The sequence below is a fragment of the Rhinatrema bivittatum genome, unplaced genomic scaffold (genome assembly GCF_901001135.1).
Source record: "Rhinatrema bivittatum unplaced genomic scaffold, aRhiBiv1.1, whole genome shotgun sequence".
In the NCBI taxonomy this organism is placed as follows: domain Eukaryota; kingdom Metazoa; phylum Chordata; class Amphibia; order Gymnophiona; family Rhinatrematidae; genus Rhinatrema; species Rhinatrema bivittatum.
In genome coordinates, this window is record NW_021820521.1 from 238,588 (window position 1) to 254,852 (window position 16,265).

General features: G+C 42.8%; 1 protein-coding gene across 4 annotated transcripts in view; it reads left to right on the top strand.

Moving 5' to 3' along the window:
- The window catches only part of LOC115081697 (adenylosuccinate synthetase isozyme 2), a 206,720-nt gene that overhangs the window by 171,203 nt on the left and 19,252 nt on the right, over positions 1-16,265 (top strand). For all 4 annotated transcript variants that reach the window (XM_029586115.1, XM_029586116.1, XM_029586114.1 and 1 more), the window contains one exon: positions 8,298-8,422. In XM_029586115.1, coding sequence (XP_029441975.1) covers positions 8,298-8,422 — 125 coding nt within the window. The remainder of the gene's footprint in view (positions 1-8,297; positions 8,423-16,265) is intronic.

A 16,265-nucleotide genomic window follows, 5' to 3' on the forward strand; every position in this document is an offset into this window, starting at 1 on the left:
ATTCTTTTTTTTTAATCCGAGTTCAGCATGGACATGTACCTTTTCTTTGTTTTTTTTAATATCTCTTGGTATCATCACTTGTTTAAATGTTTTTTCAGCTATTTCTTTGCCTTGCTGCTCCGGCAGCCCCCTAACAGCACTTTCCAGTGCTATTAAAAAATATATATATATATCTTTTCTTCACAGAAATGCCTGGCACCAAGAAGCCCATTATCAGTGGCTTCAAGAACTGTGTATGCGGTAGAAAAATGTCCATTACAGATGGTCATGACATCTGTTACTGCTGCCTAGGACTGAATCACAAAAATGCCAACTGCTACTCTTGCAACCGGATGTCTCTGCGCTCTCAAAACTCCAAGGCCTGTAAAATGGAAGAACTGCGTAAGTCTCTGAAGAGCCACGGCCAGTCCTGCTCCCAGAGCAGAGCCTCGTCAAACTCCTGGGTAAGGTGCTCCTCTGGTAAGCCTCCCCCCTCGCTGGAGTAGCACTTGGGCCCCTCCACCTCCTCAGGGTCCAGCAAAGAGAAAAAGCGCAATGCCCAAGTATTGACAAGCCCTTCACAAGCTTCACAGAGCTCAAGAACTTGTAAAAAGAAGAAAATGCCACTCTTCAGAGCCAGCGGTGCACCTAGCATCGATGAAGTATCAGTAATGGCGATGCAGCCAATGCATCGCTCACGGTGCATCTGTGCCATCAACAACAGCCTCCAGCACTGTCAAGGTATGTAGCATTGACGCCTTCGCATACCAGTGTTGTTGACACATCTAGCTAAGGATCACTCTGTGCACTGAGCCCCGGAGCACTTGAAGAATTGGATCTCGACACCATTGTTGCTTCCTCCTTCAATGCTGCGATTTGTTGAAGCAAGCGTCTACATCATCAATGCACTGGGCCACAGTGCTTCTGACACAACTACTTACTAAATCACCTTCTATATATTTACCAAGAATATCAGAAGCGGAAGGAGATATGCTTCACTTATCTCTGCCAATTACAAGAGCAATGTCTTAATTAAGGCTACTAGAGCAAGGCTTGCATCTGAGTACAGCAGACCCCATTTGCTCCCTGATGCCCTTAATTTCTAACAGACACCCAGGACAAATTTCAGAGCCTAGAGAAAGTATAGGAAGATTCCATCCTAGTCTCTGAAGAGGATGATTCACCTCCAGTGCCTGGCCAAAGAAACATGTCAACCCTTGGACCAAGTGGCAGAACTGGTAAGGACTTTCCTTATCTCCCTAGTGGCTAAGGACAAGGATGGGACACTTTTTCCTCTCCCTTCCAGAATATTGGATTTACTCCCATAAGAGGGGGTTGTCGTATCCCTAATGCAGCGGAATCCAGCCAATTAGAGGATGTTTACCAGAGATAAACCCTTCTGAGGCAACCAAGGACTCTTCCTGTTGCCTACTTCATCGCTGGGGGTCCTGGATTAGTGTCTCCTCTCCCCTAGGATCAGAGAGAGAAATCTCCTCTGAACCCCTACCTGAACCTAGTCTTCACCAGTTTTCACCAGAGGACCGCTCTTAATTCCTGGATAATTGGATAAGGTGCTAGGGATTAACATCTTGAGGACTAGGACCCTTGCAGTGAGGTCTTCAGCCTTCTCCAGATTGTCAACACTCCAGCAGATCTGGCGGCCACACCAATCCATGCCAACCTGCAAGAATTACAAAACAGAATGTGGGAAAAGCCAATCTCCTGTTCTGCAATGACCATGAAGTTAGAACTAAAGTATAGAGTCCAGAAAACTCCAGGATTTGGGTTAGTGCAATTGCCTCACCAATGAGTTGTGGTGGAATCAGCATTAAAACAACTAAAGAAAACAAGAATAAATACTCCACCAAGGAAAGACCCCCCACAATTTTGGAAAAAAGGTATTCCAGAGTGCCAAGCTTAATGCTTGTATTTCTGCTCACCAGTTTTATATGGTACAATGTTTGCAAAAACTGAAGCTGTCTCTTCCTCCGGGGACAGAGGCTTTGCATATCCGCAGTTACAGCTCGATGTGGAGGAGAGTGCATATGCCATCTTGTCTGGTAAGTGTACGAAGTGTTTGACAAGCCTCTCTTCATCAGCCTGCATCGGAGTATGCTGAATGACTTGGCTGAGGGTCAGCAGCATGTGCAATGATGTCCGCAATAAATTAAGAGACATCCCCTGCCTGGGAGATCATCTCTTTGGAATTAAGCTCAGAGACACAGTTTCTCAAATCAAGAAGCAACATGTAGCAATTCTGTTGCTATTAACAGGTTCAGAACATCAGTCCACTTCAAGGCGTCCCTCCTTCATTTTTAAACGATCATACTTTCAGAAATGCCTCTTCTGGCTATTCTAGTGGTACCAGGCTCCATTTATGCTTCCATAACAGCTTCTGGCAAGAGGCTGACAGCGCAGAAGGTGCCAACCAAAAGTGACACAACAGGCTCAGTCTAAACCTGGACCAAGTTTTTGACTAGTCTCTGTACCCAGCATTCATCCTTTCTGTAGGGAAGAGGATTCATCTCTACTTGGAAGAATGGCACAAGATTACTAAAGAACACTGGGTACTCAAGATTGTGGAATCTTATTACCCCTTACTTTTCCTTTGACTTTCCTACCTTATTGCTCATCCTTCAATCTGGATCCATCTCACTTAGTGCAACTCCAACTGGAGGTGAAGTTGCTCCTCAGATGGGCGATAGATCTAGTCCCGCCCAATCAACATGACCAGGTTATCTATTTCCGCTATTTTTTTATCCCCAAGAAAAATGATGAATTGAGACCCGTCCTGCTGTGGGAAAAATTCAAGATGAATTCCCTTCACATAATCCTTCCCTTTATCCAGGTGGGAGAGTGGAAGTGAGCCCATCCCTCCCTCCCACTGGCACTACCTATGCTTTGTGGTCGAATCATCTCACTACCAAGTGCCCCCATTCAGTTTGTCACCAGCACCAAATGTCTTTACCAAATACCTAGCTGTGGTGGTAGGGCATCTTTATCATCAGGGCATCTGTGTGTTCCCTTACGTGGACGACGAGATGATGACTGTGACTTCCCAGAAGGGAGTAGGATCCTCCCTGCAGAAGACAATTCAACTCCTTCAATAATTCATTTTGAAAAATCAACCCTAGTTCCATCTCAGAAAACAAATTCCTCAGGGCATGGATAGACTCCGCTACAGGATAGAGCGTTTCTCCAGTTAGATCGAGCACACGCTCCAGTCCGTAGTCCCTGGTGAACATGGATCAGACAACAGCCAGGTAAGTGCTAGTAGTTCTAGGCCATGACAGCAGTGGTTCATGTAGTATCACTAAGGTCCTTCGTTTTATTTTAAACCGATTTTCACCCATAAATTCCTGGATTTCCCAAAGATGACAATCAGTTTAAAATGATATTCACCCTAATTTTAGGATGATTAAAAAGCTGTTCCAGAGCTGCAGATTCAGTGTTTCAAGGCCTCCAACCACTGCTGGAAGCCAGTATGGGCCAACGTGCATGCTGTATTTAATGTCCCACCCTCCAGTGCTGCCCATACTGTGTTCCAAATTCCATCTCATCACTTCCCAAGCAGTCAAAGTATCTGCTCTTTGGTGCAGTGAATGTATTTCAAGAAAGCTGTGTCCACGAACTTCCCGGCAGGCTCCCTGTTTCTACACAAAAGCAGAAGTGTAGTGTTGCAGAGCACGGAAGCCTCAGTAAGCGTGCTGCTGAAGGAGAGAGGAGAAGCCTGGAGCTACCACTGGTAAGAATGAATGCTGTTGCACTGTGTGTGTGTGTGTGGGGGGCGGGGGGCGAAATAGGGAGGGAAATTCTTGGTAGGGTGGAAGGAGAGAGAGAGGGGCATGCTAGGCAGGGGATGGCGGGGGGGGGGGGGGGGGGGGGTGGATAGAGATGAGGATGCTGCTGAGAAGGTAGGTGGAAGAATCTATTAATGTTTTATTATCCTGGCTTCTGTCTATCAAAATAAACTTAAATATTTACCTGATTTTTTTCTTATTTTTGTTCTTATAATAAACCCTGATAAATTACCAGGAAAAAGAAAGAATAATAAAAACTGAACATGGAGGTCCCTAAGTTTCACTAACACGCCTCCACATGTGATTCCTGCAATGGGGCCTCCACTCTAAGTTGGATCGGTTGGCTCTGCCCTTACAATTTTAGTGAATATCTCACAGGAAATGAAACAATGTCACTGGTGGTTAGAACCCATACGTTCTTCAAGAAAGGGTTTCACTTCGACTACTTCAACAGGTAATATTAGCGACAGATACATCCACCAAGGGATGGAGAGCCTGCATGGTTCCCTTCCGAACTCATACTTTGTTATTAGCAGAAAGGCAGTTTCAGTTCAACCTTCTAGAATTGGGAGTGATCAGACATGCCTTAATGACTTTCTCTCATCTACTCGAGGGAAAAAGCATTCTCATTCAAACTGCCATTCAAATTCAAGTAGCCATATTCTGTATCCACAAACAGAAGCACAGGGTCTTGAACTCCCTGTCAAGAAATGAAATGAATATGGAAATGAGTGTGCAATCGCCAAGCAACCTACCACCCGGAAATTGCCAGCAAGCTAGTGGATCGTATTCAGTAGGGCACTTCACCCTCATAAATGGTCCCTAGATCTATCAGCAGCAACTTTTAAATCTTTGGGGACATCCCTCAATTGACCCCTTCGCATCAGAGAACAGAAAAGTGGAAAGATTTTGTTCCATTCTTTCCAGGGAACTCAGATCAGCTCAGGACACTTTTCTGCTCAACTGGAATGCATTTCCACTGATTATGCTGATAGCCAAGATGGTACAGAAGTTGCTCAAAGACCAGGTCCATCTGATGCTTATTGCATGAGCATGACCCAGACAATTGTGATTCGTGGACCGAGTACAACTGTCCATCAGCCTTCTGATTGTGTTAGAGGCAGATCCATCCTTGTTGACTCTGATCCTTCCTTCTCTCATTCTGACAGCCTGGATGTTGAGCATTCACTGATTGCTACATTGTCCATACCCAAGGAAATCAAAGGCAGTCTGCTAGAAAGCCTTCAACTAGAAGACTATATGGCTTTTAATGGAAACTGTTCTCAATAAAACTCCTTGGACTTGTTCACGTACAAACCGCAGGAGCTACTCCAGTATTTGCTCTTCCTTTCTTCCTCAGTACCACGTCAGTACAAGTTCATCTCAGTGCAATAGGAGCCTACCACTTTCATATTGAGAGTAGACCATTCTCAATTCATCATTTAGTTTCAAAATTCATGAATGGCTTATGGCATACCAAACCTCCAGTGGTCAAAAGACCTTAACAGTAGTTCTGACATAACTTATGAAACTGCCTTTTGAGCCATTGGAGTTAGCTTCTCTCAAGTTTCTTACATGGAAAGAATTATTCCTTGTTTCAATCCGTCAGCCAAAAGAGTCGGTGAGCTTCAAAATTTGGTTCATTACTCGTCTTATCTGCAATTCTTCCACAATAGCATGGTGATCAGCACCCCCCCAAAGTTCCTCCAATGATAGTCTCAACTTGTTATTAATCAAGCCATCGTTTTACCTATATTCTTTCCAAAACCACACTCACATGAAAGGTAAAAGGCCCTTCATTCCTTATACTGTAAAAGAACATTAGTTTACTACAGGAAAAGAATACAGCCACATCATCAGGCCTCACAGTGCTATGCGCTAGCACACCTCCAGATTACAGACTTTAACAAGGCTCATCAAGTGAGAGCCATGACTGTATCAGTGGCTCATCTGCGAGCAGTGCCTATTGAAGACATCTGCAAAGCTGCAGCCTGGTTGTCAGTGCACACCTTCACATCTCATTACTGTCTGGAAATTATATCAAGAATTTGAAAGTAAATTTGGACAAACAGTTTTGCATAGCTGGTTGACCCAGTAGTCTACTCTCCATGGAAGGGTCTGGGTTGTGTATTTATTAAATGCTGCTGCACTGCAGCCCTCAGCTTGAGATATCCCATGTGCCATGGCTAATTCAGCATTGCTTATTGATGGGGAAAGCAAGTTTGCTTACCATAAATGGTGTTTTCTGTAAACTGCAGGATGAATTAGCCATGCTAAATGCATGCCTGCCTCTCTGGAGAGTTGATGATCTAGCTCTAAAATTGACTGAGCTCATGAGGCAATGCCCACGTAGGAACTCCCGCACATGCTAAATAGAGCAAAAGCTCTATGAGCTAAGGGGTCAATTAAAAAAAAATAATAAATTAACGCGCAGGCATCCATGTACGCACACATGAATGCGGCTATTTTATAACATGTGCATGTGTTATAAAATATGATATCCACGTGCACATGTGAGCGACAATTTTATAATTGGCGCGCACATGCGGATGTCTCATGCGCGCAACAGAAGGGGATCTTAAAAAAAAAAAAAGAAAAGTGTGATGCAGATAGGCCTTTCCCAGTTCCCTCCCAGTCCGTTCCAATTAAGTAGCAGACTGGGAGGTAACTTCCCTAACCCTATTCTTCCTTCCTCTTCCCAACCCCCCCCCCTTTTTTTTTTTCCATACTTTCTTCTGCTCCAAGAGCAGTATCTTCTGCGAGCCGGCCTACTGTTGGCACACACTTCCCCGGGCAGCAGCTAATAGCACTGACCCGGCACTTCGGCGTGTAACTTCCGTTACGGGCCGGGCCCTTCTGAAAATGCGTGCTGTGTGCGCAAGGCCCAGTCACACCAGTATCCCCTATTATTTATGCGCATGGCCCTTTTAGAATCGGGCCGTTAGAGAGCAGGGTCCATTTGGCACTATCACCCACATTTCATGTCTAATTCATCCTGCAGTCCTTGGAGAATGGCATGTAAAGTAAGCAAACTTGCTTTATAAAATACTCGCATAAATCTCTGTGGACACATTTGATGACTTACATAGACTATTGAAAATTGGGTTCCTAATGAGAGGCATTCAAAAGGGTGGAGTCTGGGCTGGTTGGAATTTGATGTATACGTTTTGTTTTTAAAAGTATGCACGAAAAGTCTGTTGGCAAAATTACAAGCATCAAATAGTAGATGTTACCATGTGCGCATAGTTTTGCCGGGATAATTTTCAAAGCGGACTTATACACGTAAGTCTGCTTTGAAAATTGGTGTAACTTGTGCGCATATTTGCCGGTGAACTTATACATAATGTTACAAAATTTCCTGCTAAGAAACTGTCCTGTCATTAAGTACCAACGAATCATCATTTGTGGATGGAGGGAATAGAATAAGGGATTTTTTTTTTCTGTTGCTTGAATAAAATTTATCAAACGGATGACCATGATAACTAGTTCGAAAAAATCAATGCAGTCTTTTTGCTGACATCCGAATTTCTGGTTTTATGACAGCATCATACTCATGAGGTATATGAAATCATGTATATGAAAATACAATTCTTTTGTCAGGCCAAACAGTCCAATAATTGTAAATGGTTTTACTTAGAAATGCACCTCTGTAATAAAGTATGTAATGGGTGGGATGCCAGAGCATAAGAATACCCCATGATTCACTGTAGTGTGCTAATGAGAAAAGTAGTACTGAGACTTAACATGTTAAAAAAAAATAAAAATTAAGGGGTAGATTTTAAGAGGTACGCGTGGGCATACATGTGTGCGAGCTACCCAGCGCATACACATGTACGCCCGATTTTATAACTTGCTTGCGCAAGTTATAAAATCAGGGGTTGGCACGCGCAAGGGGGTGCACAATCGTGCACATTGCGCGTGCCGAGACGCGTTGCCTTCCCCCCACCCAGCCCTACTCTAACTCCCCCCCCCCCTTGACCTTTTAAAATCCGGCCCTAAATTATTTCAGAATTCTTGCTACGCACGGAATTGCTGTTGGATGTGAAGGGCCTTTTTCTGTTTACAAGAAAGGAATTGGGAAGGATATAAAGCTAGTAATTTGAGATAGACTATTGTTTTCCTGCTGGGATTGTCACTTCTTTCTGTTTGTGCAAATGTGAAAGTAATACTGTTTATGGCTTTACATGGGAAAATGACTTTGCTAATCTCAACCATGTTCATTGTACACTATATCATGGCTTCTTCTAGACTCCCTGTGTGTGTTAGGTTTTTTTGTTTTTTTTAGAACTGACAGCTGACAAGTTATCCTATTCCCTCCATGCACATTTTTGCTCCACTAATGTTATTTTCCCATTGCTCAGCAGTGATTTACACTGGACCCTGTCCTTGCTTGGACTAAATTCTTTCAGGCAGTTTTCACCCTCTTAAATCATTATAGCTATATGGCTTTTGTGTCTCATTCATTGTTCCCCTGGAATAACTTGCCTATATGTTATCACTTTATATGCTGGCTATCAGAAAATCGGAGAGCTTCTGCAGACCCGAGGTCACGAGTACGGCGTAACAACCGGCAGGAAAAGAAGATGCGGCTGGCTTGATCTTGTGTTACTCCGTTATGCACACATGATTAATGGCTTCACTGCGTGAGTAGTTTCCATTGGTGGAAATATGAGCTTTGGGAGGGCGATTTTCAAACAGCCTGTGTAGGCTTAAGTCTGCCGGTTTGCTCTACCCGAAGACTTCAGCCATAATTTTCAAAGCAGATTTATGCCGGTGTAACATTATGCGTGTGTATTTACACTTATTCTTTCAAAAATCCTGATTTTCCGCCCCCCCCCCCCCTTCCCCCCCCCCAGGATGCCTGTTGAGCATACGAGTACAATTACGCGCGAAATCATGTTCCGTGCATACTTTTATGTGCAATCCCACTGGGGGCTGTAAGAGAAAGCTCATAAAACCAGGATTTATGTGCATAAGGGCCTTTGAAAATTACACCCATAATAACTAGGCTTGCAGCAGGTTTTCATCTCCTGTCTAAAGGAAACATTTGTGCAACTTGCTGAAGAGTTGAAAAGTAAGAAGTAACATTTAAAACAAACAAATGGGAATGTTTTGGAATATTTAAAATAGTCATATTTTATGTGCATGGAAGCTTGCCTGGCAAGCCTAGATTGGTTTGAGGTTGGATTTCTGATGCAAATAGTTTGGTTATATATGGAGTAATGCACAACAATGTGAGTTCAATCTCATGCTTGTATCACCTGAAAAAGTACATGTGTAACTACGACTATGAAGCCTAGAGTGCTTAATTTATGTTGGGTTTTTTTAAAAGAATGAAAGCAAATGTGTTTTGGTCAAGATATTATAGTCTGCGTAATTAATGAAGTGCATTAGCGCTCAGTGGAAGATTACTTCCTGGAAACGAATGAAAATGCCACGAAGAACTCATTCAAAATATTAGATATAATTCATGCATTAATTACTTTCAATAAAATAGCTTCCAACAGCAGCACGTCTCCTGACTAGTGCCGATCTTTGGGAACATATTTATGCCTATATTGCAAACCTTCACTGGCTCCCAGTCATGTCGTGAATTTAAATTTAAGATCGCATGGATGATTCTCCTACTTCTAAATAATAATGCCTCCCTTGGACATGCGCCACTCTAAGCATTTACAACTCCTCTCACACTTTGCAGATGGCCTGTCACAGCCTTCTCGAAGTTACATCTCCCCAGCTGGCCCATGTAACAGAAACCTGTAAAAAGTCCTTTTCTGTGTTGGGCCCTCTGGAATGCCTTCGCAGAGGATTTGCAGCAACAACTTTGCGCAAAACATTTCAAAAACAGCTGAAGGCCATACTATGTAAAGAGTCCTGACAGCTGTGTGATCTCTTGACACTATCAGGGAAGCATATGGCTCATTTCGTATTAGTTTTCTTTTATGTTTTACGTGCTAGTTTCTTCTGTTATATTATGCTTGTTTTTATGCGCTGCACTTTGAACATGGGATAAGATAGAATATAACTTTAAAAAAATAATAATATAGATAGATAAAATAAAGGAATGTGGGAGGAGCTTGGATCCACTACTTGAACCAGAAAATTTGGTTTACAAGTTCCTGTCTTAAGAAACTGAAGTTCCACAAGAGGTAGAAAAGGTAACAGTAATTTGTTACAGTACCTCCAGCCTCTGACCCATCTGTCTCTTTGTGATGATTACTGTGGGTCTAGCTAAGAAGAAAATATCCTCCTTTTTCTACTGACTGCACAGACTGAAAGCGTTTTGCTTCCTTTTTTTTTTTGAGGCACGTTAATGAAACTTTGGGTTGAAGTGGAAGAAAAGATCAAATCAACCCTGCATTTGGAACTGGCTCTTTATAGGAGCTGATATGGTAATCACAAAGTAAGAGAGTACAAGTTCCCTACTCATCACATCACAACATACTTAGGGAACCCTATGAGTTCATTTTTATAGCATTAACATTCACAATTTACTATAATCTCATAACAATTTTGTTTTCAATATTGCCATTTATCAGCAGTGCTTAACATAATACATACACATCAATTTTTTATCATTTTATTAATTACATCCACTGATGTTTACAATAATTCAAAAATTCAAAAACATGTGCAACCCAATATACATGAATATACACACTTATTTAGCAGCAGTATATTAACATCTAAAACACATATACCCACTACATTCACTTATCCACATACACTTCCCACCCATTAAAACCCCATCTATTCCCTTTTAATAGATACACCATACATATTTCACTTAAAGAGCTTAACACAAATTCTTAAATCCTAAATGTATTCTTTCCACGGGAGCAGTTCACAACGTCCCAACAGGGATCCCCGTTTCGCCGCAGCTTCCTCAGGGGACAAATCACTCCCACTTCATCCGGAGACGACGAGACCCACCGGCCTTCCACCCTCCAGAAACATGGGGGTAACCTGCACGGAGCGGCAGTTACAACCCTTAAGGGAAACATGGGGGTAACCTGCACGGAACGGCAGTTACAACCCTTAAGGGAAACATGGGGGTAACCTGCACGGAGCGGCAGTTACAACCCTTAAGGGAAACATGGGGGTAACCTGCACGGAGCAGCAGTTACTACCCTTAAGAGAAACATGGGGGTAACCTGCACGGAGCGGCAGTTACAACCCTTAAGGGAAACATGGGGGTAACCTGCACGGAGCGGCAATTACAACCCTTAAGGGAAACATGGGGGTAACCTGCACGGAGCGGCAGTTACTATCTTGGGAAGCTTGCAGGGCAGACCAGATGGACCATTTTGGTCTTTTTCTGCCGTCATTACTATGTTACTATATATATGTTACATGAGCTCAATTTTGAGTGCCATAGCAAAGGATCTGAATACTTATATAAATATATTTCATGTTTTTTTTTTAATTAATTTTCACAAAAAAGAGGCCATCAAGATATGGAAATGGCCGTGCAATCATCAAGCTGTTCTAAAAGCGCCTACCTTTCGGGGATTTCCAGCATATTGGGAGAGTGCCTCAGAAGGGTGTTTTATCCTCCTGAATGGTCCCTGCATCAGTCAATAGCCAGCAGGCTGTTCAACCTTTGGGGACATCCATTAAATCGACTATATTGGAGGAAAACAGAAAAGTGAAAGGGTTTTGTTACATTCTTTCGAGCTCTGGACACTCTTCTGCTCACCTGGAATACAGATATCATGTACGCTTTTCCACCGATTCCCCTAATAGCTAAGATGGTGCAAAAAGTGCTTAAAGATTGGACTGCCTGATACTAATTGCGCCAGCATGACAAAGACAAGTGTGATTCTTGTTCCTAGTACAACTGTTCATCAGACCCTGATTCCTTTAGAGGCCAATCCAACCTTATTGACTCAAGGAGAGGGCTTTGACTCTGGCCCAAAGTTTTGCATTTTAAAATCTATGCACTTTGTTTTCGAGTGAAGATATATCCGCAGAAATAGGAGGTACAAATCTTTATGGATACTTTTTTTCCTAGGCAATTTTCAAAGGGAAAATACAATGCATGCTTTTCCTTTGAGAGCTAGTACAAAACCCATATGTCAAAGTACCTGTGCTCTTCAAAAGGCACAGTTTGAAAATTGCCCCCATAAAGTATTATTTTATGCCAAAAATGCAGCTTTCATATTTTCAGCATTCTCTTGAATGTTTCATACAAAAATAAATAGTCTTTGGACCTCGCTATAATTATCAAGCACAGACAAATTTTACGTATTGACCTTGAGAATAAACAATCCAGAGAGACTGTACTGCCAATAACGTGTAAAATATATTCAATCAAAATTACTAATTGCATTTCTATTTGTGGATGGTTTTTAAAACCTAAATGCTTGGCACAGCACCAGCCTAATAGCAAAGCCCAATGGAAACTACCCACTTAATCAATTCAGCTTGTATTGATTGCTATTCAGATAAACTTCCTGCTCTGCCAGTAACTCTGGACAATATGAGTAATTAACCATTTGTGTTTAATAGAACTGGATTTGATTTCAGAATCACTTTTGAAAGCTCGAAATAGAATCAAGTATATTTTTACATGAATATTGGCAGAGCTGAAATATTGGACTGGTTTTTTTTTTCTGGACTTTGTTCATGGAAGCTGAAAAGGCAATTGGAACTAAAAACCCTTCTCAGCTGTGATTCCAGGCTAGAAGCCAAGAAACTCCAGAGACATTGTGCAAGAAACAGACAGAAACAAATCCCCTCAATTTCTCTGAGAAGTTTCCCCAGCTTTCCTGCTTGAAAAATGTCTGGCATTTATTTATTTATCTATCTATCTATTTATGTGGGGTCTTTATTTATTTATTTATTTATTTATTTATTTAGAGACTCTAGCTCAGTTCTACACAGTTATAATGATGTGGTGTCATGTACGTCATAGGGGAAGTACTATTCTTTGCATTCTTCTATTTTGCACATCTTGAGTAGCATCTAAAATGTTATCTTCAATTTCTTTCTGCCATTTTTGTTCCCATTTTGCTGCTTTTATTTCGTAAGATCATGTATGAATGTATTGCAGCAAAAGCTCCTACAGGCCCCTGATCCAACTTAGTATTGGTACTAGGCTCATGAGATCACAGTGCTGGGGGCATTTGCAGTGTTGCCAGCGATTGACGATGTTTCATTGTAATACAGGAGCTTGGCTAGCAGCACTGACTGAGGATCTTTGCATCCATTGGTGTAGGTTGAAAGAATGTCAGGTCCATCAAGTCCAGCGTTTTTCTGATTTGCCTAACAATTTTCTCTCTGTACTGATTCCAGAGAAGGAGAAAAAGCCTTGCAAGTCTGTAGCCAAGTCTGCAGCAGTAAAATAAATGCCCTTCTAGCCCCCAGTATCATGGAGCTTTATCATCTTACCCACCAATGCTTTTCTTCTTCTAAAATACTTCTCCAGTTTACTTCTGAGTTGATTTAGTGTTGCTGCCATAACTATTTCTCCTGCGAAAATGGCCCATAACTTTGCCTCTCTTAAGTTTAAAAAAAAACCAAAAACCTTTCATTTAAAGATGGTGAAATCTACCTTAATCTCAAAGAATGCTCCTCTTGTACAATGTCACAGTCTTTCTCAGCTGCTTGGATGATTTCCTTTCTCAGTGGGCAGCTTCTCTCATGGATTTCCATAAATTCAACCTTTTCAGTATGAACTGTTTTATTTTTTATTTAGATTTTTATGTTCCGCTCTTCGCACTTTTTTTTTTCAGCACTTCAAAGTGGATTACATTCAGGTACTGTAAGTATTTACCTATCCCCAGAGGGTTTACAATCTAATGGCCAGATTTTAAAAGCCCTACATGCGTAAATCCAGAGGATTTTAAAAAAGCCCGGCGACGCACGGAAAGCCCCAGGACGCGTGTAAGTCCTAGGGCTTTACTAAAGGGGCGGGGCCAGAAGCCTCCGACAGAGCCGGGGGGGGGGGAGTTAGAGTAGGGCTAGGGGTGGGAAGGTCAGGCTCCAATTTTGGCCTGGGAGGCAACGGGGGAAGGCAGTGCGGCTTGGCACACGCAAGGTGCCCAATTTGGCACCCCCTTGCGTGCGCCGACCCCTGATTTTATAACATGCCTGCGCGCACATGTTATAAAATCAAACGTACCTGTGTGCGCACCAGGTAGTGCGCGCACAGGTACACCCACGCACACTTTTTAAAATCTACTTCAGCCACTCCTCCACTCTAATCACTAGGCTACTCCTCCACTCCGTACGTTATACCAAAACAATTGGTATCACCATCCAGCTCTAAACACTGTGCCATGAATCATCGGCCACTAACTCTGGGAGGTCAAACTTAGGGAAGATAGGCTTAGGGAAAGTGAGATAATAGCCCTGTTGCCATCAGTTCACTCATTTTCAAGGTTGATTTCTTTTCAAATGAAGCATTAGAAAATTATCAAAATACCTGAGAGACCTAAAACAGAATTAGGATATTTATTTTTACATGAAAATGAGTTAGAGACATAACACTCTAGGTAACGTAGAGGAAATGGATATATGAGGGTAATTTTCAAAGGGTCTTCTGCAGGGAAAGTAGTGCATTATTGGCAAAAATATTCCATTAGAAAATAATGTGATAGATACAGTGTAAAATTACACACACACAGAGCAGTCATGTTCCTACACACACACTTACACATACTTTTGTGTGTCTAGGGGAGAGGTGTGCCAGGGGTGGAATCTAGTCAGGGTTGGGATGTGAGTACAGGGTCGGTACAAGGGTATTAAGTGACCTAATTGAACTTTTACAGCATAAATAGAAACATACAGACAAATACTGAACTGAAAATCGTAGTAAGTCAGAACCTATATGCAGCGCAACAGTGGAAAAACAGAAATATCACCATTCCTCATAAAACATCAAACAAAATCAAGAAATATAAAACAATAATAGTAAAACCATACTAATAAAAAGTAAATATTTCAAAACAGCTAATGAATAAAATAACATCCAGTAATTAAAAACTTATATGAACACAAATATTTCAGAACAGCAGATAACATCAAATAATACATAATTAAAATAGGACTAGGGGACATTCCATGTAGTTAGCAAGTAGTATATTTAAGACCAGTGGTTCTCAACCCTGTCCTGGGGACCTCCCCAGCCAGTCGGGTTTTCAGGATATCCACAATGAATATGCATGAGAGAAAATTTGCATGCACTGCCTCCATAACATGCAAATTTTCTCTCATGCATATTCATTGTGGATATCCTGAAAACCTGACTGGCTGGGGGGGTCCCCAGGACAGGGTTGAGAACCACTGTTTAAGACTAATCGGAGAAATTTCTTTTTCACTCAACGCACAATTAAGCTCTGGAATTTGTTGCCGGAGGATTTGGTTAGTGCAGTTAGCGTAGCTGGGTTCAAAAAAGGTTTGGATAAGTTCTTGGAGGAGAAGTCCATTAACTGCTATTAATCAAGTTTACTTAGGGGTAGATTTTAAAAATTTGCGCGATCGCGTACTTTTGTTCGCGCACCAGGCGTGAACAAAAGTACGCTGGATTTTATAAGATACGCGCGTAGCTTATAAAATCCGGGGTCGGCGCGCGCAAGGGGGTGCACATTTGTGCAACCTGTGTGCGCCGAGCCCAGCGCGCGCTGCCTGTTCCCTCTGAGGCCGCTCCGATTTTCGGAGCGGCCTCGGAGGGAACTTTCCTTCACCCTCCCCCACCTTCCCCTCCTTTCCCCTACCTAACCCACCCTCCCGGCCCTATCTAAACCCCCCCCTTACCTTTGTTGGCAGATTTACGCCTGCTAAAAGCAGACGTAAATCTGCGCGTGCCAGCGGGCTGCTGGCGCGTCATCACCCGACCCGGGGGCTGGTCCGGAGGCCTCGACCACGCCCCCGGGCCCGCCCCTGAAACACCGCGGCACGCCCCCGAAACGCTGCGTCGTTTCAGGAACGCCCCCGACATGCCCCCTCCCCTGCCCCTTTTAGAAAGCCCCGGGACTTATGCGTGTCCCGGGGCTCTGTGCGCGCCGGCGGCCTATGCAAAATAGGTGCGCCGGCGCGCGAGGGCCCTGTGCGCGTAAATCTGGAAGGATTTACGCGTGCAGGGCTTTTAAAATCCGCCCCTTAGAGAATATCCACTGCTATTAATTGCATCAGTAGCATGGGATCTTCTTGGTGTTTGGGTACTTGCCAGGTTTTTGTGGCCTGGTTTGGCCTCTCTTGGAAACAGGATGCTGGGCTTGATGGACCCTTGGTCTGACCCAGCATGGCAATTTCTTATGTTCTAAAAAATCCCCTGTTCTCCATACCTGGGAATATTTGATTTCTATATGCTCTGAGACTGTCATCGATTAGCTGGAAAAGGAGGGTTGTTATGCAGAAACATTTTTTTTTCTCGCTCATATACACACATTTCTAACACACACCCTTCTTCCCTCACACATGCTCCTCACATACTTCCTCTCATTCACACACATGCTCAATCACACACACTCACTCTTACAC